Below are 25,000 nucleotides of genomic sequence, written 5' to 3'. Positions count from 1 at the left end.
AGACCTGGCGTTTGCCTTGACCCGACGATGAAAAAGTCAGCAGGTCAAACCAGGCTGAGCCGGGCCAGGCCAGGTCAGGAATGGATCTCAGACGCGTTTGAGTATAAGTGCAAATTTAATGTCAAACAGGGAAATGAAACAGAGAAATAAAGAAATGGAGGAAGAATGTAAAATGAGAAGTTAAAGTACACACATTCTTCTTTCAACCACAGCCATTCGCTAAGATTCTTATGAATATCATACAAAAATATTAAAATTATATTCTTCTTTGTTTACCTCCGTGATGGTATAGGGAGAGCCGGTACAAAGGAGGGTAGCAACTCCATTTCCCCCTCGGAGATAATCAACATTATTTATATAAAAATTTTCGTTGACAAGGACGAGCAACTGACCGATATGTTTGTATATGATACAGATGAAGAAATGATTAATAGATTGATAATGGAGAAGATATTATATATTTGTGATATGCAGTGATTAAAAGGTATATTCTTTCAACACACTACAACAGAACTCCAATATCACTACTACTACTACAGCCTTCAACTTGTCAACATGACTTGGTTCAAAGGACAAGACATAAGCCATGCACGAAAGTTAAGGAATAACATAAAAAAATATATTTTTAAAAGATTAAAACTCTTTCATAAATGTGGAATTAAAAAAATTATCCTTCTGTCCAAAAAAAAAAGTTAATCCAGTTTCACCAAACCCACGACATATTTCTATTGTTTTTTTTCAAACCAAGGAAATAATTCAAAATATATTAATGGGGGTGAATACATCAGTAATAAGCACGTTTTTTATTTTATATTTTATTTTTTGCAAGGGGAGACAGACTTACAATAAAGCGCCAAATTGGTATGCCAAGGGAATTATATGTGTATATATATATATCTATATACTCTATATATATATATCTATATATCTATATACATATATATATCTATATATATAATATATATATATATGTACATACAGGTTGTCCATAAAGTCCCAGTACCATTCCAAGTATTTATTGTTAGAAACGGTACTGGGACTTTATGGTTACACTGTAATATATATATATATAAATCTATATATATATATATATATATATTATATATATATATATATATATATTTCTATAGACACACACTTACAACATTATTATATAGCGACCACGAATCGAGATATGAATATATATATATATATATATATATGACATGTATAGATATATATATATATATATATATATCTAATAACCCATATATAGACACACACACACAATTATTATATAGCGACCACGAAGCGAGATATGAATAGTAAAAGGGGTCTGCTCACACACACACTCTCACACACAAAATCTGAACTTACAGGAACCTGGGGACCGGTAACTGTCGACAATCTCCTGGGCAGCCGGGCACGACTAGAGTGACTCTCCCACTGGGTATTGAATGGGCATAAAATGGGTATAAAGTGTCAATCAAGAAAGTACAATTTATCTCGGGTTGGGAGGGTGGGGATGTCTTGTATGAGAGACCTATATACTTATCTGGTGGTCTTTTGTTATTCATTAATCTAAAGCAATTCTTGTAATATATACTTTATTAATCTAAACAATTCTTGTAACATATATGTTACGTTTCATTAAAAGTAATTGCTACCTCATCTGCGTTAATTTCATAAAGGTTCTTCTCTATTCTCTAATTATTGTTTTCTCATTGTTTAAGCAACAATGAGAAAACGATAATTAGAAAAACCGAGAAGAACCTTTATGAAAATAACGCAGATGAGGCAGCATTTACTTTTAATGAAACATATTTAAAATGAGGGTTTAGTTCCAGAATACAATATATATTTGACTTATATTTACATCTATTTTGACTACTCTAGAGCAATTTTTGTATCTTAATAATTAACTAATATTTACATATCTGTTTTAACTACCCTAAGGCAATTCTTTCATTTAAATCACTTACTTACATTTACAGCTATTCATTTTTAACCACCCTAAAGCACTTTAGCTTGTGTTTTCATAATTTACATATATTTTTTATCTGTTTATTTAATAATCTTTTAATCTATTTATCTTTCTTTTCTCAAAACTGATTTTTTTTCTGTTTTTTTATAACTTTTTATTCCTATGAACAGCATCATATTCTATGGGAGCTTCAAATTTAAAAGTTGATAGGGTTCATCTTCTAATAAATAATAATAATAATAATAATAATAATAAGAATAATAATAATAATAATATATAATAATAAACAAACTTATGAAATCATGGCTTATTCACCTTAATCGTTCAATATTTAAAAAAAAAATTCTATTTAAACTCATGTTTATTTAGATTTCAGCAGACGTCATCACTTAGCATTCTTCCGATAACAACAACAACAACAACAACAACAACAACAACAACAACAATAATAATAATAATAATAATAATAATAATAATAATAATAATAATAATAATAATAATAATAAAATCTATATTTACACTAACCGATCATACAGGGTGTCCATAAAATCCCAGTACCATTACAAGCAATAAATACTAGCAATGGTACTGGCACTTTATGGACACATATGGACACCCTGTATAAGGCAATAACAGAGCATTGTAAGTTACAAAAAGGTTATTTTAATTATATTCGTATATCAAAATGCTGATATATTTAAGAATTCTTTAGAATTAAAGTTTTATACTAATATAACTATAATAAAATAAATATAGATTAAACTTGAATCATTCAAAAAAACATCACTTAAGGTATTAGTGGTTAAGTTAAGTCCTTAGTTAGAACTAAGCGTAGATAAAACGGAAGCTTGGATAAGGGTAGATGATAAGCATTATTAATTCTGCCAAATCCACTCCAGCTGAGAGATGAGAGAGAGAGAGAGAGAGAGAGAGAGAGAGAGAGAGAGAGACCTTACAGACCTTACAGTTCGTTCGGGTTGCCCCAGGGTCCCTCAGTGTGAGGCGCCTCTATGTCTACCAGAGAGTTGCTAGACAATCTTCCGGTTATATTTTGCATCTTCCAATCTTGGATGGTCTGGGATGCAGTTTAGATATTTGTCGAGCTTATTCTTAAACACATCTACGCTCACGTCCTGATATATTCCTCAGATGAGCTGGCAACGCATTGAATAAGACGCTGCATTATCGATGCTGGTGCGTAGTGGATTAATGTCCTGTGTGCTTTCCTTATTTTTCCTGGTATAGTTTTGGGCACTATTAATCTACCTCTGCTTGCTCTTTCTGATATTTTTAGTTCCATGATATTTTCTGTTATTCCTTCTATCTGTTTCCATGCCTGAATTATCATGTAGCGTTCTCTTCTCCTTTCTAGACTATATAATTTTAAGGATTGTAGTCTTTCCCAGTAGTCTATAGGTCTTAACTTCTTCTATTCTAGCTGTAAAGGACCTTTGTACACTCTCTATTTGTGCAATATCCTTTTGATAGTGTGGGTACCATATCATATTGCAATATTCAAGTGGACTACGAACATATGTTTTATAAAGCATAATCATGTGTTCAGCTTTTCTTGTTTTGAAGTGCCGTAACAACATTCCCATTTTTGCTTTACATTTTGCCAACAGAATTGCTATTTGATCATTGCATAACATGTTCCTATTCATCATCACCACCAAGGTCTTTAACTGCTTCCTTATTTGTGATTGTCTCATTATTAGGTCCCCTATATGCATATAGCTTTCCTTCTCTGTCTCCATAATTTATTGATTCAAATTTATCAGAGTTAAATACCATCCTATTTACCTCTGCCCAATCATATTACTTTGTTAAGGTCTCTTTGTAGAGCGTTTCCTATCTTCATCACAAGTATTTCTCTACTTATTCTTGTGTCATCACCAGCGAAACTACACTACCGAATCCTTAACATTACTGTCTATGTCTTCAATCATAATAACAAACAATATTGCAGCTATCACCGTACCTTGTGGCACACCGGATATTACCTTGGTTTCATCCGATTTCTCATCGTTTGCAATAACTATCTGTTTTTCTGTTGTGTAAAAATTCTTTTAACCATCTTCCTACTTTATCTACGATAGTGTTTCTAACTTTTCTTTGCTAATATTTATGGTCTACTTTGTCAAAAGCTTTTTGCAAAGTCTAGATAAACCACATCTGTTTCATTTTCCGCTTTTCATATTTTTTATATGTTCTCTACGGTGGACTAACAGTTGGTTTGTGTACTTTTTCCGGGTACGAAACCGTGTTGTCCTATATTAAACAAATTATTTTTTATTAAATGTTTCATAATATTTTTCTTCATTACCCTTTCATACACTTTTCATAATATGTGATGTTAGACTCACAGGCCTATAATTACTTGCCTCTAGTCTTGATCCACTTTTTGAAAGTAGGGTGATATATGCTAATTTGTGCTCATCATAAATCTTGCCTGTATCTACACTTTGTCTTAATAATATTGTAAGTGGCTTTGCGATAGAATGAACTACTTTCTTTAACAAAATAGCAGGGACTCCACTCATCCGGCCTCCCTGCAGCAGCTCCATTTTTAATTTCATTAATTGCCTGCACAATATCAGCTTCATTAATTTCTATGTCAGCTAAATATTCACTATTTTCCTTCCCTTACTTCTATATCATTATCTTCATTATCTATTCCTAGGGGTGAATTCTCTCTTTATATCGTTCTGCCAGTATGTTCAAATTTTCCTTTTTTTCATTCGTTAATCTCCCTTCAATTCTCAGAGGGGCCTATTTTCTATTCTTCTTTTATTCATCTTCTTCGCATATGAGTATAATAGTTTGGGGTTTTGCTTGATATTTATAGGGTTTTTTCTTCCAAGTCCCGTTTTTCATTTTCTTTTGATTGTATAATCTTTTGTTCTGCTTTTCTATCTTACTTTTTAGTTCTATAACTTTCCATGCATTTTTTTCTTTTGCAAGACCTTTTTTCCACTTTCTGATTTTCTGGAACAAATCCAAGATTCCTTTCCTGGCCCTCTTGGGTATGCATGAATGATGTTTACTTTTCTTTTCTTCTTCGGTATATATTTTTCCACTATTTTCTCCAATATTTTATATAATATCTCCGTATTTACCCTTATGTCATCACTTACGAAAATGTTATCCCAATCTTTGTTTAATTCTTCATTAATTTCTGACCATTTTATATTTTTACTGTAGAAGTTGTATTTTCCATATCCTTCCCACTTTTTCATTTCTTGCTTATCTCTATTTTCACTTGCTTTGGAATGAACTGTTAATTCATGACATTATGGTCTGAAATACTCGCATTATAAACTATTATTTCTTAACATAATTCATCTCGTTCACAAATACTAGGTCTAAAGTATTTCCTTTCTTGTTGGCAGGTGATTTATTTGTTGAATGTTGATTCTAGAGCATATCTAATAGCTTTTCAAATTGCCTCTTATCTTCTGCACTCTTTATTACTCTCTTTTTTATATGTATAAGTACAACCACAATCTCCTATTCGTTCTTTCCATTCTACGAAAGGAAAGTTGAAGTCACCAGATAGGAGAATAGTCCAGTCCTTGTGATTTCTACATATATCATCCAATTTTTCAATTATTAAGTCAAACTCTTTAGTATTAGGAGGTCTATATATTACTATGTTCATCAATTTTTCAGATTCAAATTCTCTACCGCTATTAGTTCACATTCTGAGTTACTATATTTCTCATATATTTTTTCCATTGTTTTTTGTCTTTCCCATATATTGCAGTTCCCCCTTGATTCCATTCTATTTTTTCTATCTGATCTATAAGTTTGGAACCCTTTTATTTGATCATCATTCCAGTCTCTTGGGAATACCAGGTTTCACTTATATTTCATTATATCTATTTTCTTTTCATTTTTTTCATTTTGGGTTAGTTCTTCTAAGTAATACTCTATTTTTCTTTTTTGAGTTACTCGTAACTAAACCCTGCGCATTCATCACTATGATGGTTTGCGTGTTTTCCCCCCCCCCCCCCTCCTTCATTTAATAATGGTAGTAATAATGATTTTCCCCATGTCTAGCTTTTCATGTCTCTTTCCTGTTCTGGTATGTTGTTCTTCTTTTTTTTTTTTCATTTTGCCAGAAATTCTGACATTAAAAAATCCAACTTTTCCATAATATTTGATCTTCCTTCATCATAATTATTCATTTTTGTGTCTGAATCTGAACTCGAATTTTCTCCGTTTCTGCAATATCCTCTTGCATAATAAATACAGTTATTATCTCTTGAGTAGAATTTCGGAGCTGATGCTTTGAAATTTTTTGCTGACAACCCTACCCTGCATATCTCATTGGTGGTTTGCTTTTCTCTTTTACCTGATATCTTGATTTCTCTCTTTATTTGTTTCTTTCTTATTTTGGATTTTATTACTTGGTTGGTTATTTATTTGATTTATTTGATTCATGGCTACAGGGTGCATATATTTGCATTTTTTGTCGAACTTACATCCTTTTCCTTCTTTTAGGTTTTTACATATTTTTGGATGCAGATCTCTGCAATCATCCCCATAGTCCATCTAAGTATGCACATTTTACCATATATTTCATAGTTTTGACATATCTTAGGATGTTTGTAGTACATCTTTCTCCAAATCTGCATTCCCTCTTTTTTCAAAAGGTTGCAGATTTTGTCTTTCTTGTCTATTTTTTTCCTCTTTCCCGTCATTGTGTAGATCTGGGTAGAGCCTCTTCGGGATTTGCTTTTCTGTTGTCATATCGTAATTTATTTTTTCTTCGTAGGTATGCTGCTTTATTTTTATTGCCTCATATGTAGTATCAATGATATCTCTGCATCTCCATACTTTTATCTTGTTCTTTGTTTTCCTTATTTTTTTCTGTCATTTCATTTTTGTTTACTTCTCTTCCGTTTTCCTCTTCTTCTTTTTCTTCTTCTTCTTCCTCTTCCTCTTCTTCCTTCATCCTCAACTATTTGTACATTCAATCTTGATTTAATAACATTGTCTATCCCATGATAGACAGTTTTGAAAAAAAAATTCTTTGTATCTTTTCTCAAATCTTGTATTACCTCAGCACACTGTGGATGGGTCGGAATGTTGCATGCAGCACATTTTCTGATTAGAGAGAGAGAGAGAGATCAAAATAAAAAGCGAAAGAGAGCTTGTCAATTTCAACCAAATAACAACAGAGAGAGAGAGAGAGAGAGAGAGAGAGAGAGAGAGAGAGAGAGAGTCACACCACAAACACAACGAAAACGTGACCTTCAAATTTTTTAGTCCCCACTCCAGCGAATAATCCACCCCATGTCATTTCGCCCGAAGGTTAAATTCGCCTATTTATTTCTCTCTCTCTCTCTCTCTCTCTCTCTCTCTCTCTCTCTCGTCAATTTCGTGACGTCAACTTCCGCTTGGAAAAATGGCACCGACAGGGAAATACTTCCGGTATTTTCTTTATTTATATTTTATATATACAACTGAGCGTCAATGATGAAGTACTGGACTGTCCCAGAGAGATTGCGTAACAAAATAACAAAATAAAAAAAATTGATAAATATAAGAAAAATTAATAATCGAATAAATATGATGGAATACAATGAAAAATCAGGTATCTGAATATATGAAAAAATATACATAAATATTTTTTTTTTACATCTGAGCGTCAGAGATTGTGTTACACATGTGAAACAAATTTAAGGATATAGGAAAAATTAATGAACGAATTAATATATTGATGAAATAGAATTAAAAAAACAGGTATCTGAATATATGCAAAGAATATAACTAACAAATTTACGGATAAGTACAAGAAACTGCTTGATAAACGAATGAATGTATGAAGAAATAAAATCTAAAGAAGGCAACTTGTGAACATATGTGTGTGTGTGTGTGTGTGTGTGTGCGCGCAATTAAATATACGTAGTGTATTAATTAATAAAACAAAAAAAAAACAAATTCCGTATAAAAAGATATTTGATTTCCATTATCAGGACAAATACATATATAAAAAACTTCAATATATTTTTTATGTAAAAAACAACACTTAAAAACTTTTTTTTTTTTCAAAATTAACGTTTTCTTTAAAAAAAAAAAAAAAACAAAAACGATTTTAAGACAAAAAAATACACGATTCTCCTCCAAAACTACCATGATTTCTTCCCCAATAAGGACGATAAATCACCATAGGTTCTCTCTCTCTCTCTCTCTCTCTCTCAAGGATACCTCCTTCCTAAATAATCGAAAACATGACATAAAATTTATGAGAAAATCCTCTAAAAAAAAAAAAAAAAACTTAAATTCAAGACAAAATAAAAAAAAAAAAAAAAAAAAAAAAAAAAAAAAAAAAAAAAAAAAAAAAAAAAAAAAAAAAAAAACCACGAGTCCTTGAAATTTACAAAACCGAATGAAAAAACAACACGTCGAACATCATCAACAATAACAACAACAACAACAAAAGAGGTTCATTATAACAACTAGTACAACATCATTTACAGAAGTTTCGACAGACATGCAAGGTTGGACTTAACGAGAACCACGTTGATAAATTTCAACTGTGTGATTGGCCTTAATTAAAAGCATGTCGTGTCTCTACGCACGCACATATCTCCTCTCTCTCTCTCTCTCTCTCTCTCTCTCTCTCTCTCTCTCTCTCTCTCTCTCTCTCCATTGTATGGGCGGAACCTACTATAATTACGATAATCCCTGCGTCAGAATGTGGTGCTCTGCGTAGAGAGAGAGAGAGAGAGAGAGAGAGAGAGAGAGAGAGAAGCCATGAAAACTTACAACGGACTAACTGAATCTAAATTGGAAAAAACACGAGGTATTTCAAATACCATTTTACGATTTACCTAGAGAGAGAGAGAGAGAGAGAAGAGAGAGAGAGAGAGAGAGAGAGAGAGAGAACCCAATTCCATCATTCAATATAGCCTTGTTAACCCAGTAATACAAAAAAAAGAAAAGAAAAAAAATATCTGCATATCAACAATCGTCTCACAGGTGGATTTTCTCTCAGCCTATTGAAGCTTATATCCTTTGCACGCGATCGATCCTACGAGAGGGTCGAGGCTTTTGTGATCCTTTAAGTCTACTCTAATTGCCGGGGGGGTGGGGGGGGGGGTGGGGGGGGGGGGGGGGGGGGGGTTTAGAGGATAACGAGAGAGAGAGAGAGTGAGACCCAATAAAATTCGGTCATCTTACAGCAAGTATGCGAATGTATATATTTTTTTCCACTCTACAATCCCTTATTCTTGACGTAAACGGCCCCTAAGACTATTAAAGAATAAGTTAGGCCGGGCAATATTCATTAACTTTCACGAATAACTAAAGGTTTACAGCCTTCCAAACACTGTAAAACTGCAAATCTTTTTCAATGTTTAAACAGTCAACACATAACTCTGTTTACACAAGAGAACACAAGGAATATAACCAGGCCAATTTGGACTCTGCATATCAACGCTAAACTCAGCGATGTCTGAAATCATGTCTTATAATAGAATATATCTATTCCATGTCTATCAATTCTACCTAATTACACATACGTTTCACAAATGGCTAATTCCACATATGGCTTAAAATATATTCAATATATGGCTTAAAATATGTTTTTTTTTATTTTTAATAAATGTATTACTAACATTCGTACACCCAAAATATATTAAAATACGCTATTCCTGAACTTTCTCCGTTAAAATACGTACATACATACATATATAAATATACACAGCTACACATTTACCATATATGCATATATGTAAACATATCTACGTACATACATGGGTACAAAAATATACATATATATATATATACATATATTGTATACATATTAGACTTATACATACATACATACAATGTATACATATGTAGACATACAAACATTTACCATATGCACACAATACATACAAATACACACAAAAATTGTTGATATATATACATACAATGTATACATATGTAGCCATACATCCATACAAACATTTACCGTATACATACAATACATACAAAGACATACACAAAATTGATCATATTTGCTTACACATATATGTTTACATATTATGTACACATACATACATAAATTTACCATATACATACACATACGTACATAAACACAGACAATAATGTGCATACATCATCATGTAGTAAAAAATACATCATTTAACACACAAACACACAAAATATACACACGTAGCATTCATATAAACTAATATAAATTAATGGCCTCCACCATCAAAACGAAAAAAAAATAATAATAACAACATCACCGTATTTGACTTCACAGGACGACCAACAGACACTGACAGCAGACAGACAGACAATTCTCGTAGAACATACCTGCAGAGAGAGGGAGAAAAAGGAAATAGGGATAATAAATAAAAGTCACAAAGGAAAAAAAACAATTATAAAATAAAAAATATAAATCAGGTTTATTATGGCTAAGACGACATAAAAGTTATTATCAACACACAAAGCGCCTCTCTCCCCCAGTGTTGGAGGAAACGACTTTGTTGGAGAAGGTGGTGGTGGTGGTTGGTGGAGATTGGTGGGGATCTCTCCAATAAATAATCACACACACACCACACACACATATATATATATATATAATATATATATATATATATATATATATATATATATATATATTTGTGACTTACATCGAGATCGATCCCAAGGTTTTCGATTGAAATGTAACGCCGCTGCCAACCACGCCACACAATTGAAACAAAAAAACCTGGGTTCGATTCTAGGGGCGAGGGAGATAAATTTATCTCTGTTCCACACGCGTGACTGTGTGTTCATTAGATTTCTATACATATAAATAAATAAATAAATAAATAAATAAATAAATATGCATCGTTGTGTTACTGTATTCCTCTACGTGAATATATTAATAAATTTTCGTGAATATATTAATAAATTTCCACGTTTATTCTAATCATACATTATCATACATGCACGCCGATCGATTATACCTTAACACGAGAAGCTCAGGTAAGCTTGTAGACTCGTCATGTTTTCGGTATCACGACAGGAATGTGTTTACAGAAAGCAAGTGCTTGTATACGAATCACGAGAGAGAGAGAGAGAGAGAGAGAGAGAGAGAAGAGAGAGAGAGAAGAGAAACTAATACAAGGGTCGTTAGACAAAGAAAGCAAAAAAAAAAAATTCTTGTAGATTTCGCAAAGCAACAAAAAAAAAAAAAAAAAACCATAGCGATAAATATATAAATAACAAAACAAGAGCTAATTATATCTTTAGTTTAACCAGACCACTACTAAGCTGATGAACAGCTCCTTGGGTTACAGTAGATTCACATCCACCATGCATCTGATGTCTAGGCCCGTCCCTTACGACGCTCCTGATTGGCTGTTGATAAGTCAGTCACAGGGCTGGAAACTCTCAGTCGCCCAAGAGTGTTTACATAGGCAGGATGTATGTTCCACCTCTCCTGAGGGATACTTTTGAAAGACGTATCCGTCAGGAAAGGTGGAACATACATCCTGCATATGTGAAGCCTCTCGAGAGAGACTGAGAGTTTCCGGCACTGTGATTGGCTTATCAACAGTCAATCAGGAGCATCGTAAGGGGCTGGCCTAGACATCAGATGCACGGTTGATGTGAATCTACTATAGGAACCAATTTTTTTCCTCGCAACGGGACCTATAGCTTATTGTGGGATCCGAACCACATTCTATCGAGAAATGAATTTCTAATCGCCAGAAACAAAGTTTCTCTGACTCCACCTTGGCAGAGCGAGGAATCGAACTCGGGGCTACCGAATCGGAAGGCGAGCAAGTAACCCACTCGTCCAACGAGGAACTTGTAATAATAAGGGGCATTTCAATTAGAAACTTATCGAAAAGCAGAGCAGAAAAGGAATAATTAATAAGGGTAGGCTCACAACACCACACAAGTCATGTCCACACAAAAATGAAAATAAAAATATAAAATTACAGTTCAAGAAAAAAAAGCGATTAATAAGCGTACACATTCACGTCCATGAATTAAATAAATTAAAAAACAAAAATTAAATTAGAAGCAGTTCAAAATAAGTTATTTTAAGAAGTGTACACACACACACACACACACAAATAACAACAATAAAAAATAAAAAATTAATTTCGAATACTTTCGAACAGGATCTTTAATAGGCCCTGGGGAATTTAAATAGGTCATCTCAGGTCACGAGGTACTGGTGGGTTGGGGGGGTGAGGGGAAGGCGGAGGGGGGGGGGGGGGGGGGGGGGAGGGGGGGGGGGGGGGTGGGGGGGCGGTAAGGTGTCAAGGAAGGCCCAGGCAGGTTGGACGAGAAGCGGTGCTTTCAACGTGGTATGGCCGTTGGCCCAGGCAGGTTGGTAAACCACGGCAGAAGAGATGCCTTTAATTATTCAGGGGGTCAGGCAAGTGTGGTATTATAGTACAAGCCATGAAACACCACAAAAAACGTTTTATATATATATTTTTTTATTCTTTTTCCACATGAAACTCACAGGGGAAGATGCAATGGCTTTCTTTCGTATTGGTCCATCGATATCTTGAGCCTGAAAATGCAGTCATTACCTGATTAGCAGATGTAAACATAACACAAACAAATAGTAATTTTTTTTTCTTTTTTTTTTTTGGTCCTCTATTTTTTTTTTTTTTTTTTGTTTCCTGCTTGTAACAAGCACGGTAAAAATCCACTGGCTGGTTGACGCTAATCTAATAAGGACACAAAGCACATTCTGTTAGATTGTTATTGTTTTTTTTTTTTATCTCACGTTCATGAATATATAATTATAATTAGAACATAAATCATATATAATATTAATATATATATATATATATATATATAATTATATATAAATATATATATATATATATATATATATATATATATATATATATATATATATGTCATATCACATTTCCGTGATTCATATACATATATCGAGCTACAGTGTCCTTTAATATCTAATTCGCTCTACCTCGAATTAATATATTTTCATATATGCTTAACCGAAGGGGAATTTTTTTCTCGATAATAGACTTGCCTGGACCGGGGCGCGAACCCACGGAGCCTTTCAAATCCAGGAATGTCAGTGAAGCTTTTTACGGTGGTGTAGTAGGTAAAAGCTTCACTGACGTTCCTGGATTTGAAAGGCTCCGTGGGTTCGCGCCCCGGTCCAGGCAAGTCTATTATCGAGATAAAAATTCCCCTTCTGTTAAGCCAGATATGAAAATATATTATTCCGAGGTAGAAGCGAATTAGATATTAAAGGACACTGTAGCTCGCTATATATATATATATATATATATATATATATATATATATATATATATATATATATATCTATATATATAATTTCTAAACTAACCAAACTAATTCATTACATCTAAATGAAAAAAATACACTTAACAAAAACACACTAACTGCTACATCAAGTCAAATTGGTCAAGAAGATATTACCATATTCATAAAATACAACCGACAGATTCCTACATCTAATGTATTGTCATAATAAATACATGCGTACACACAATTAACAAGGTATTGTATTTGTAGGTCTGAATTCTCCACCTGTATCACATGCGTACATTAAAACATACTCTAAGAAAAATTTTTTATAAATATACACGTCAATAATTTCAAGGGCGGAGTTACGTACGCACACCTGTAAATCAAAGACAAATGGCACGATTACGTACTCTTTTAAAGAATATGCAATTATATATGTCATTATCAACTAATTACGGACATATGTACACCTGTAATTAAGGACATGTGACACCTGAACACTTTAAATAAGATTATATAAATATACAGTTATGAAAAAGTACACCTGTTTAATAAGGACAGATGACACTTTGATACATATTGAAGCAAATGACACCTGCACACTTTAAAAAAAGGGTTGAAATTGCATATAGATCAATAGTATGACCTTAAGTACACCTGTTTATTAAGGATATATGACACTTTTACACATATTAAAACAAATAACACCTGTATACTTTTAGAAAAAAGGTTGCAATTACATATACGTTAACAGTATGAACTTACGTACACCTGTTTAATAAGGGCAGTTGACAACTTTACATTTTAATATTAACAGATTATAAATAAGTAAAAAAGTTGAAATATGACCTTACACACACCTGTTACAACGAAGACAGATGCAAAAATACCCAGTGCACAATTCTATCAAGAGTGTACAACATACATACACCAGTATAAAACAATATACGCGACACGTCTCCAGGTGAAATATATCGGTAAAAACCTTTTTAAAAATGTATTTAAAAAAAATTAAGTTAAGCACGACAATTTGTCAAGGGTTGCAACAAAGTGAAAAACAAGAAAAAAAACTTGCAACAAGATCGAATTGCAGCGTTGACGATACTGTAAATGCAACATGAAATAAAGAAACATAGTTTAACATTTATAATATATATATATATCTATATATATATATATATATATATATATATATATATATATATATATATATCTCAAGTATAAGAGGCCTTTTAAATATAGTCCTTAGCTTTAAAACCAGTGTTTTAATTGGCCTTTTATACTTGAGACTCGAGACGTATCCTGTTTTAATAGAAGAATCTATTTACACACACGCACACACATAATATAATATATATATATATATATATATATATATATATATACTATATATATATATATATATATATATATATATATATATATATATATACACACACACGACACCAAAACTGCTATCCCATTACAACCAAATCAACAAGAAGTCTTCCAACAGAAGTAATAAACCAATCCAATCATTGACCAATGAGCACTTACTGACAGAATCCAAGAGGAAACTAATGAAAAAGCAAACTGTACAAGCACAAGCACCAAAATGCATTGCTTGCACGGACAGGACGTGTGGACAGGAATGTTTTGAAGGTCAAGGCCACAGGGGTTTACGCCTCAAAGATTATCTTACAAAACCTGACGGCAAAAAAACTTAAAATATGTCAGGATATACGCTCCCGTTTCGATGCAAAAATGCTCTATATGCGTCATTTCAAATCAATCCAATATTTTTCCAAGTAAATCTCATTTAGCTGAAATTTTGAATGCTGGAATGTTCGTATTTTTATCATTAGTTTTCGTTCCTTCAAATAACCTTTTGCCTGGCTGATAACCTTTCCATGTGAATTTAATGATACAATGTTTAATTGTCGGCCATAATTTTAAATCAGAGAAATATACACTCACATTATTTCCATATTTTTATAGCATTTCATGCTTATTAATTACAATCTATGAAAAATCACGTATCTGCTGCACCCTCATATTTTATAAATTTGCTTACTTTGCATTTTTAATTAAGAATATAGCTTTATTTTAAGTGATTTCATACAATTCAAAACTGACATCTAATTTAATTGAAACAGATATAAATTAGCAACCTCCGTTCCAGATCACAGCCTATAATTCCAGCGATCGCCGATCACTCCAGATCGTCTGTCTGTCTGGCGTCAGTCAAGTGATTTCGGGAATGCTGTACTGAGGTGTGAGACCCTCCCGTTAAGGCCCGGTTCCCATTCCCATTCCCGATAACGAGCATCGATCGGATTCCAAGATTTCATTAGGGCCCTTAACGATTCCTGATGGCAATTTTTTGTTTGCATTAGTTGTAGGGGCAAGGAAAGAGAGAGAGAGAGAGAGAGAGAGAGAGAGAGAGAGAGAGAGAGAGAGAGAGAGAGAGAGAGAGAGAGTGTACCTGGAATCAATTTATATAATATACTATATATATATATATATATATATATATATCTATATATATATATAATATATATACACCACACATACACTAATATATTCACAACCACACACACACACACACACAATCAAAACAAACCATTACTCAAAAAACTTTAAAAAAATTGATTCCTCTCCTCGACGATTTCAACGAAGAAGACAAAAAAAAAGGGAGAAGCCAGAGAGAGAGAGAGAGAGATGAAGAGAGAGAGCGAGAGAGAGAGAGAGAGAGAAGAGATAGAGAGATAGAGACTTCCTACTACGTATCGTCGACAGCCATTCCAATAAGCCTAACGGATAATAGTGTCTAGAAAAATAATAAATAAAAGTAAAAAAAAAAATTATAAAAATAAACATCGTTATGATTCACCGGCGTCACTATTGTCAACAAGTCCACCATCTTTAAGGACGAAATCCAACGAGTTTTGAGCGCTGCTGTGCATTGTATACAAAACATTGCTCCGAATATGATATCCTATTTATAGTATAGGCTTCTACTGAGATGATGGCTTAAGAGTTACCTGAGCGAATTGAAAATATATTACATATATATATATATATATATATATAATATTATATATATATATATACTATATTATATATTATAAAATATAAATATATATATATATATATATATATATATATATATACTATATATAGACCACACAAACCCCTGACAAAAGAACGTTCACCCAAAGGACAGCCAACCATTCTTGTTACCGAGTTAATTATCGGGACTGAACCAATACATATTAATTACATTAGACCCTCATCTAAATAAATGCCAGGGAGTAATTACGAGCTGGGCTGTTGACGGCATGTAACTGAGCGACAAAAATAATTACGCTAAATCACTTTTATTTAACGTTATTAGTGTAATTACGATACACTGATGGAGTTCGGTTACCTCGTAGGAGGAAGATTTATTATTATTATTATTGTTGTTGTTGTTGTTTGTTGTTGTTTGTTGTTGTTGTTGTTGTTGTTGTTGTTTCTCCATTATTATTATTATTATTATATTATTATTATTATTATTATTATTATTATTATCATTATTATTATTATGAATAAAAATAACTACCATTCACAAGCAACAATTTCATAGGCCACCAACCGTCTCCAACAAGCTGGGATGTACGAGCACAGAAAATTGCCAGTTCCACCGGCCTCTACTTCATATAAAACAAAAAGCTGAATAATCAGCCACCTCACAAACACACACAAAAAATGGCGGACAAAATGGAGGAGACAAAATCGGATAAATTTTTATTTGAAAAATGTCGACAAAATCAAATGAAATCTCTTGAGGGGAAACAGGAAACAAGGTTTCGCCTTAAATCAAATTATGAGAAGGTTCTTCCTGGTGGCATTATTCCCATTCCTATTCCCATTCCCACTTCCAACAGCCCCTACTCAACCCCCTACACCCAGACAATACACAAAGATACCACCACTAAACCTCCCCCAGCCACTACACAATTGCCACTCCTGTCTTACCCAGAACTCACAATTCCCTAACAACCCCCCCCCTCCCTTTCCATAAGCTCCCAGCTACATTCCAGTATTACCCACAATGGTCTCTCCAATCCGCTTACAAGAGTTGCTGATATACGTATGTACAGTACGCTGGAAAATCTATAGGCTGGAAATCTGTATGCTGGAAATCTGTGCAATGGAAATTTGTATGTTGGAAAATCTGTATGCTGGAAAAGCTGTAATCCAGGAAAATCTTTATGCTGGAAAATATGCTGGATAATCAGTAGGCTTATATATCTGTATGCTGGAAAACCTGTAGGCTTACAAATCTGTATGCTGGAAAATCTGGAGCCTTACAAATCTGCAAGCTGGAAAATATGCTGGAAAATCTGTAGGCTGGAAAAGGTGTAATGCTGGAAAATGTGTACGCAGGAAAATCTGTAAGCTGGAAAAGCTGTAACGCTGGAAAATCTTACAACTGGAAAATCAGTATGCTGGAAATCTGTACGCTGGAAGATCCGACACGAATATTCTCTTGCGACATAAGTACCAGGAACAAATTCTGAAGCATTTCACAAATCCTTACAATCTCTCTCTCTCTCTCTCTCTCTCTCTCTCTCGGGGTCGCTCAGCCTAGTCAAGAATGTTACCAGATTTCCTTCGAAATAGTATTACGAAGTTAGGAGAGAGAGAGAGAGAGAGAGAGAGAGAGAGAGAGACCCGACGCCTTGCAACACTTATCTGCAATCCGGTGACGTCCCGATCCGGTTATTTCTCGATCAGGTTATGTCCGGATACGGTCATTTCTCGATCCGAGTCTCGTACTGAGTATACCGGTTTTACCCTGGCAAGGACTTCAAGGTCGTATTTTTGGGAGTCGTAGTTTTAGTACCCTTGAGGGCAGGAGGGCGGGGCCAAGGAGAGAGCGAGCGCAATTACGTGAATTGGTTAGAAATTTTAACATTAAAACAATGCTTGGGAAATATATATAAAATAATAAAGATTGAGTAAAAGCAAAAAAAAAAAATTGTCAATAAATCACCCAACGACGCGAAATAAGAAGAATTGTAAGTCAAAACTGCGGTGCAAGCAAACTTTCTGTACAGCGCATAAGCAAGGCGACCGAAAATATATACCTCTTCGTGTGGTCTTGGTATGATACTGTACGTTCCGTGGCCCACGAATCACTCACCAGGCTGTGGTGGCCTGTGTTCGTTCTTGCGTTGCCAGAGGTACGATTACGGCTAACTTTAATATTAAATATAATGAAAACTACTGAGGGCGGATAGAAAAAGTGCGGACGGACAGACAAAACCAGCACAATATTTTTTTTATTCTGAAAAATAAAAATCATCTAAAAGTCATGAAAGAGAAAAACAATAATCTTATCAAGGTATTACGCAACTACAGGAAAATAGAAGACTTAAAAATAAATATATATAAAAACGTTGAAAATCAGGAAAAATATAATCTACCACGAAATATACATCTAAAACTGAAATATTAAGAAATATTCGCCTGAAATAAATTATAAATACCTTGAACGAAAACGGCGAAAAATTACTTAAAGTACGCAACATAAAAATTGAATTTTTTTTTTTATTTAAAAAAGAATAATTACAAACATCTGTCTTACCCAAAGTACCAGTTAATTTCACAGCTCAAACAAATATGTCACTCAAAAAAGAAGATATATTCGCCCTATCTAAAGTAGCCCACCAATATCAGCTTAATAAACAAGAGAAATTCAATTATATCTTAGTTTAACCAGACCAATGAGCTGACTAACATCTCTCCTAGGGCTGGCCCGAAGGATGAGATATTCTTCAAATGGCTAAGAACCAATTGGTCACCTAGCAACGACGGGACCTCCAGCTTATCGTGGGATCCGAACCACATCGAGAAATTCATTTCCATCGCTTTGTTGAGGTCGGTATTCGAGCGTGTTCGTGACTCGTCCAATGAGGAACTATAAACAGGGGGAAACGACCGATGCACCGACTTTGACAATATGGACGCCAGATGCAAAAGCACCCCGCCACCCCCCCACCCCCCCCCCCCCCCCCCGCAACGGAATCGATCGTCAAAAGGCTTCGACCGACCTTCAGCGGCGTAAAGGATACATATAAACGGAAAGGCGATCAATAGTTCTTAGAAGGGATGAAGTTATTGAAAATTTAAAATAATTAAATAGGATTTATTATGTGGGTATTTCAAAATCATCATAATACTGATATATACATATATGTGTATGGGTGTATTTTGCTATGTTCGTGTGTACGTATACATATCAAGTTTTTTTTATACATAGGAGTATCTACAAATATATGTGCGTCGTACAATGTATCAAATAGATCTGAAATTTATGTGGATTCTCTCTCTCTCTCTCTCTCTCTCTCTCTCTCTACAAACACACACACACACACACACACACACACACACACACACACACACACAAACACACACACACACACACACACACACAAATATATATATATATATATAATATCTACATATACATACAAGAAAAATTATTTATTTTATATATATATATATAATATATAACATATCATATACATACAAGAAAAATTATATTTATTTTTCAACCCTCAATAGAGTAGGATACCGGAGTACCAAATCAGTGTGTAGGTCCCACCAAACGTTTCCAAAGGACTTGAAGGACCCTTACCGAAAGACCCCTAAAATGCCACTCGGTCAAATTCACGATAATTTAAGGGAGACTTTTTTTTGGGGGGGGTTTTTTTTTTTTTTTTTTTTTCTTAGTTCTCTCTCTCTCTCTTCTCTCTCTCCTCATCTCTCTCTCTCTCTCTCTCTCTCTCTCTCCGCATTCATAATTTACCTACTAAGCAATCCAGTTAAGCCGAAGGAAATAAGAAATTCTCTCTCTCTCTCTCTCTCTCTCTCTCTCTCTCTCTCTCTCTCTCTCTCTCTCTCCGCATTGGCTTACCAAGCAATTCAGTTAAGTCGAAGTAAATGAGAAATCTCTCTCTCTCTCTCTCTCTCTCTCTCTCTCCGCATTCACAATCGGCCTACCAAGCAATCCAGTTAAGTCGAAGTAAATAAGAAATTTTCTCTCTCTCTCTCTCTCTCTCTCTCTCTCTCTCTCTCTCTCTCTCTCTCCGCGTTCACAATTTACCTACCAAGCAATCCAGTTAAGCCGAAGGAAATAAGAAATTCTCTCTCTCTCTCTCTCTCTCTCTCTCTCTCCGCATTCACAATTGGCCTACCAAGCAATTCAGTTAAGTCGAAGTAAATGAGAAATATCTCTCTCTCTCTCTCTCTCTCTCTCTCTTCTCTCTCTCTCTCTCTCTCTCTCTCTCTCTCAAGGTTCTCAATTGACGCACGAGGCATTATCATTTGCCCCCGGGATAGAAAAAAAAAATTCTCCAATAATAGCTTCCCGGAAATGAGTTAAAACCTGATTTTGTATTTAGTCGCTGGGAACTCCTAGCTGGATTTTAATCTGTTTTGAAAAAAAAAAAAAAGTGTAAATAAATGAATAAATATTATAGACAGATTTAAATTACATGGGAAATGTCAGAGCCAAATTTATATTAAATTCTGAATATTAAAAGAAGAATTCAAATAAAAAGATGTATAATTATTTTAATATTTGAATGGAATGTAAATGCTAAAGAAAAATTTAAATAAAATTATAAATATAACGAAAAATTTAAATAAAATTATAACTATTAGAGAGAAGTTCAAATAAAATTATAGATCAAACAAAATTATACATATTAAAGAAATATTTAAATACAATTATAATTATTAAAGAGTAATTCAAATAAAAAGATAAATATCAAACTGAAATAAAATGATAAATATTTTAAAAAATCAAATAAAATCATAAATATCAAAAGAAAAAATTAAATAAAATGTGTTAAATAAAATTATGAATATAAAGAAACACTTTCCTTTATAACAATAATTACTGAAAACGTTTACCAGTATCAATATAAATAGAAGTTTTTTTAGTCAGGAATAATCAGATTCATTAAGGACACGAGAGAGAGAGAGAGAGAGAGAGAGAGAGAGAGAGAGAGAGAGAGAGACGCTGAGGAGTGACAGAGCTAGAAGCTGAGAGAGAGAGGGAGGGTGGGGGGATATAGAGAGAGCCAGAGGCTAAAGGAGGAGAGAGAGAGAGAGAGAGAGAGAGAGAGAGAGAGAGAGAATATTACATTAGTGCCCTCAAAGCATCTCATTAACACAGGACGCCTAGGAATTAATGTCAGCTGGCGGGGTAGCTCTATGTACGTGTGTTTGCCTGTAACGGTCAATTTTAAATAGGCCCCATTTATTAATGAATATTTAATATATAAGTTTAACCGGATGCGTAATATTTGTAATGTGCTCATGAAGCGTCGCCTTTGGTCAGGATCTGAATGGGTGACCATCCCAAGACTTGCTAGAATACTTATGTATTAAATGTCACTTTTTACAGCTACCAGACGATGAGGTCAGCCAAGTCCTTGAATACTTGTAACTTTTGTGAAGGATCTCTCTCTCTCTCTCTCTCTCTCTCTCTCTCTCTCTCTCTCTCTATTTTTTATATATATATATATATATATATATATATATATATATATATATATATATATATACTGCAAAAACAAAACTATTTCAGTAAACACGAATTAAACAAACACAAATAAAGGACAAAGGAAACAAACAAACAGACAAACAGACACATACCCACGTAATGCCCAGCAAAATTTAAAACTCGTCTAGGGTACTCTTTGAGTATTCAACGAATACCCGCACTCAAGGGGTATTCATTTATTTTCTCCACAATTCACAATAGCAGAGTTTGAGACGCCACCACCCTCAAGACCACTTATAATCAGTTTGAGGGCAGTACTATCATTTTAGTAGTAGGAATAGTGATAGTAATAGAAGTAGTAGTAGTAGTATTTGTTATGATAGTCGTTGTAACTTCCCACCACTGTTAAATTTGCCTTCATGCAGTATTATAGTAGATTCACATCAGCCGTGATGTCTAAGCCAGCCCCTTTCGACGCTCCTGATTGGCTGCTGATAAGCCAATCACAGGGCTGGAGATTCTCAGTCCCTCTCGAGAGTGTTCACATTGGCAGGATGTATGTTCCACCTCTCCTGGGGGATACTTGATGTTATTAACGTCCAGACTTTGTAATGTTATCATCATTCAAATCAATCTTCATAGTATATCATGGCAGTGGTCTAAGTTATCTTCACAATAGTCATTTCTGACCTACTGTCATCAGTGGTTTAAGTAATGTTAGTAATAGCGGCCAATTCACATACAAGTACAGCTCATACAGTGTTTGTGTGACTTAGGAATAAACACAAACAATCACATACACAAGTCTTTTTTGCAGAGACTTGGGTCACCATACCATGACAAAAACCCTCCCAACCTCCCCAACCCGCCCAAGAGAACCACGTATCATAAACAAATACAGCACATACAGTGTTTGTGTAACTTAGGAATAAGCACAAACATTCACATACATAAGTTTTATTGCTAAGACAAGTGTCACCATACCATAAGAATAACGCCTCACATAAAACAGCTCATCACAAACAAGTACAGCACAAACAGTGTTTGTGTGATGTAGAAAACACACAAACATTTACATACATACACATACGTAAGTCATAATAGCAGAGACCAGGGTCACCATACCATACGCATAAGCCACCACAGAGAACCATGGATCACAAACAAGTACAGCACATACAATGGTTGTGCGACTTAGGAATCAACACAAACACACACATACACCACATACCGCCACCACCGTAGCACGTGACCTCATTGGTAGGCAGAGGAAGCAGAGGCCATTCTGATGGACGGTATAATACTGCAGTTTATTTATTTTTTCCTTCTTCATGGGGGGGCGGGGGGTTATATTAAGAAATGTGGGCGGGTTTCTCTTTAACTTCTTCTTGGCTTCTCCCTAACTCTTTATAACTTCTTTTTATTTACTTTTTTGGGGGAATTACAAGGTGCTATAACACATACTCACACACACACACACACAATATTTATATATATAGATATATATATATATATATATATATATATTATATATATATATGTGTGTGTGTGTGTGTGTGTATATATATATAACTTATACTTGACATCTATGCATATATATACGCTCCTACAGAATCTGTCCTTCGTTACAGTATTCCTTCGCTGCTCGAAAACTCCTACAAGGAGTCCCTCTGGTGAAGGACAGGGGGGCTTCAACTGGCAGTCCGAATGACAAAAGGATCTCAAGCCGACGACAGGATATCAAACAGGCTGACAGAAACCTGCCTGTCTCCCTGTTGATAATGCAGAGAGAGAGAGAGAGAGAGAGAGAGAGAGAGAGAGAGAGAGAGAGAGAGAGAGAGAGAACACTCAATACTGCGGCCTTTTTCATCTACAGGGTATACCTAATGAGAGAGAGAGAAAACTCCAAACCTTGTCATCTAATAAGTATACTTAATGAGACCTTACAGACCTTACCTTACAGTTCGTTCGGGTTGCCCCAGGTCCCTCAGTGTGAGGCGCCTCTAATGTCTACCAGAGAGTTGCTAGTACATCTTCCGGTATATTTTGCATCTTCCAATCTTGGATGGTCTGGGATGCAGTTTAGATATTTGTCGAGCTTATTCTTAAACACATCTACGCTCACTCCTGATATATTCCTCAGATGAGCTGGCAACGCATTGAATAGACGCTGCATTATCGATGCTGGTGCGTAGTGGATTAATGTTCTGTGTGCTTTCCTTATTTTTCCTGGTATAGTTTTGGGCACTATTAATCTACCTCTGCTTGCTCTTTCTGATATTTTTAGTTCCATGATATTTTCTGTTATTCCTTCTATCTGTTTCCATGCCTGAATTATCATGTAGCGTTCTCTTCTCCCTTTCTAGACTATATAATTTTAAGATTGTAGTCTTTTCCCAGTAGTCCTAGGTCCTTAACTTCTTCTATTCTAGCTGTAAAGGACCTTTGTACACACTCTATTTGTGCAATATCCTTTTGATAGTGTGGGTACCATATCATATTGCAATATTCAAGTGGACTACGAACATATGTTTTATAAAGCATAATCATGTGTTCAGCTTTTCTTGTTTTGAAGTGCCGTAACAACATTCCCATTTTTGCTTTACATTTTGCCAACAGAATGGCTATTTGATCATTGCATAACATGTTTCCTATTCATCATCACACCAAGGTCTTTAACTGCTTCCTTATTTGTGATTGTCTCATTATTAGGTCCCCTATATGCATATAGCTTTCCTTCTCTGTCTCCATAATTTATTTGATTCAAATTTATCAGAGTTAAATACCATCCTATTTACCTCTGCCCAATCATATACTTTGTTAAGGTCTCTTTGTAGAGCGTTCCTATCTTCATCACAAGTAATTTCTCTACTTATTTCTTGTCATCAGCGAAACTACTCACTACCGAATCCTTAACATTACTGTCTATGTCTTCAATCATAATAACAAACTATTGCAGCTAGCACCGTACCTTGTGGCACACCGGATATTACCTTGGTTTCATCCGATTTTTCATCGTTTGCAATAACTATCTGTTTTCTTTGTTGTGTAAAAATTCTTTTAACCATCTTCCTACTTTATCTACGATATTGTGTTTTCTAATTTTCTTTGCTAATATATTATGGTCTACTTTGTCAAAAGCTTTTGCAAAGTCTAGATAAACCACATCTGTTTCATTTCCGCTTTTCATATTTTTGAATATGTTCTCACGGTGGACTAACAGTTGGGTTTGT

General features: G+C 34.3%; 1 protein-coding gene across 3 annotated transcripts in view; it reads right to left on the bottom strand.

Annotated features, from left to right (window-relative positions):
- LOC135194854 (adenosylhomocysteinase-like 1) overlaps positions 1–25,000 on the bottom strand; it is a 284,838-nt gene that overhangs the window by 229,851 nt on the left and 29,987 nt on the right. Inside the window, exons 2-3 of one of the 3 annotated variants that reach the window (XM_064221066.1) lie at positions 12,438–12,488; positions 1,357–1,425 (exon numbers count right to left, since the gene is read on the bottom strand). The exons of 1 other annotated variant lie outside the window; for it this stretch is intronic. In XM_064221066.1, the coding sequence (XP_064077136.1) occupies positions 1,357–1,425; positions 12,438–12,488 (120 nt within the window). The remainder of the gene's footprint in view (positions 1–1,356; positions 1,426–12,437; positions 12,489–25,000) is intronic. One more of the 3 variants, XM_064221075.1, reaches the window with a different exon arrangement.

The sequence above is a fragment of the Macrobrachium nipponense genome, chromosome 20, assembly GCF_015104395.2.
Source record: "Macrobrachium nipponense isolate FS-2020 chromosome 20, ASM1510439v2, whole genome shotgun sequence".
In the NCBI taxonomy this organism is placed as follows: Eukaryota; Metazoa; Arthropoda; class Malacostraca; order Decapoda; family Palaemonidae; genus Macrobrachium; species Macrobrachium nipponense.
Note: the sequence above shows the minus strand (reverse complement) of the source record. Positions and strands in the feature narration are given on the sequence as shown.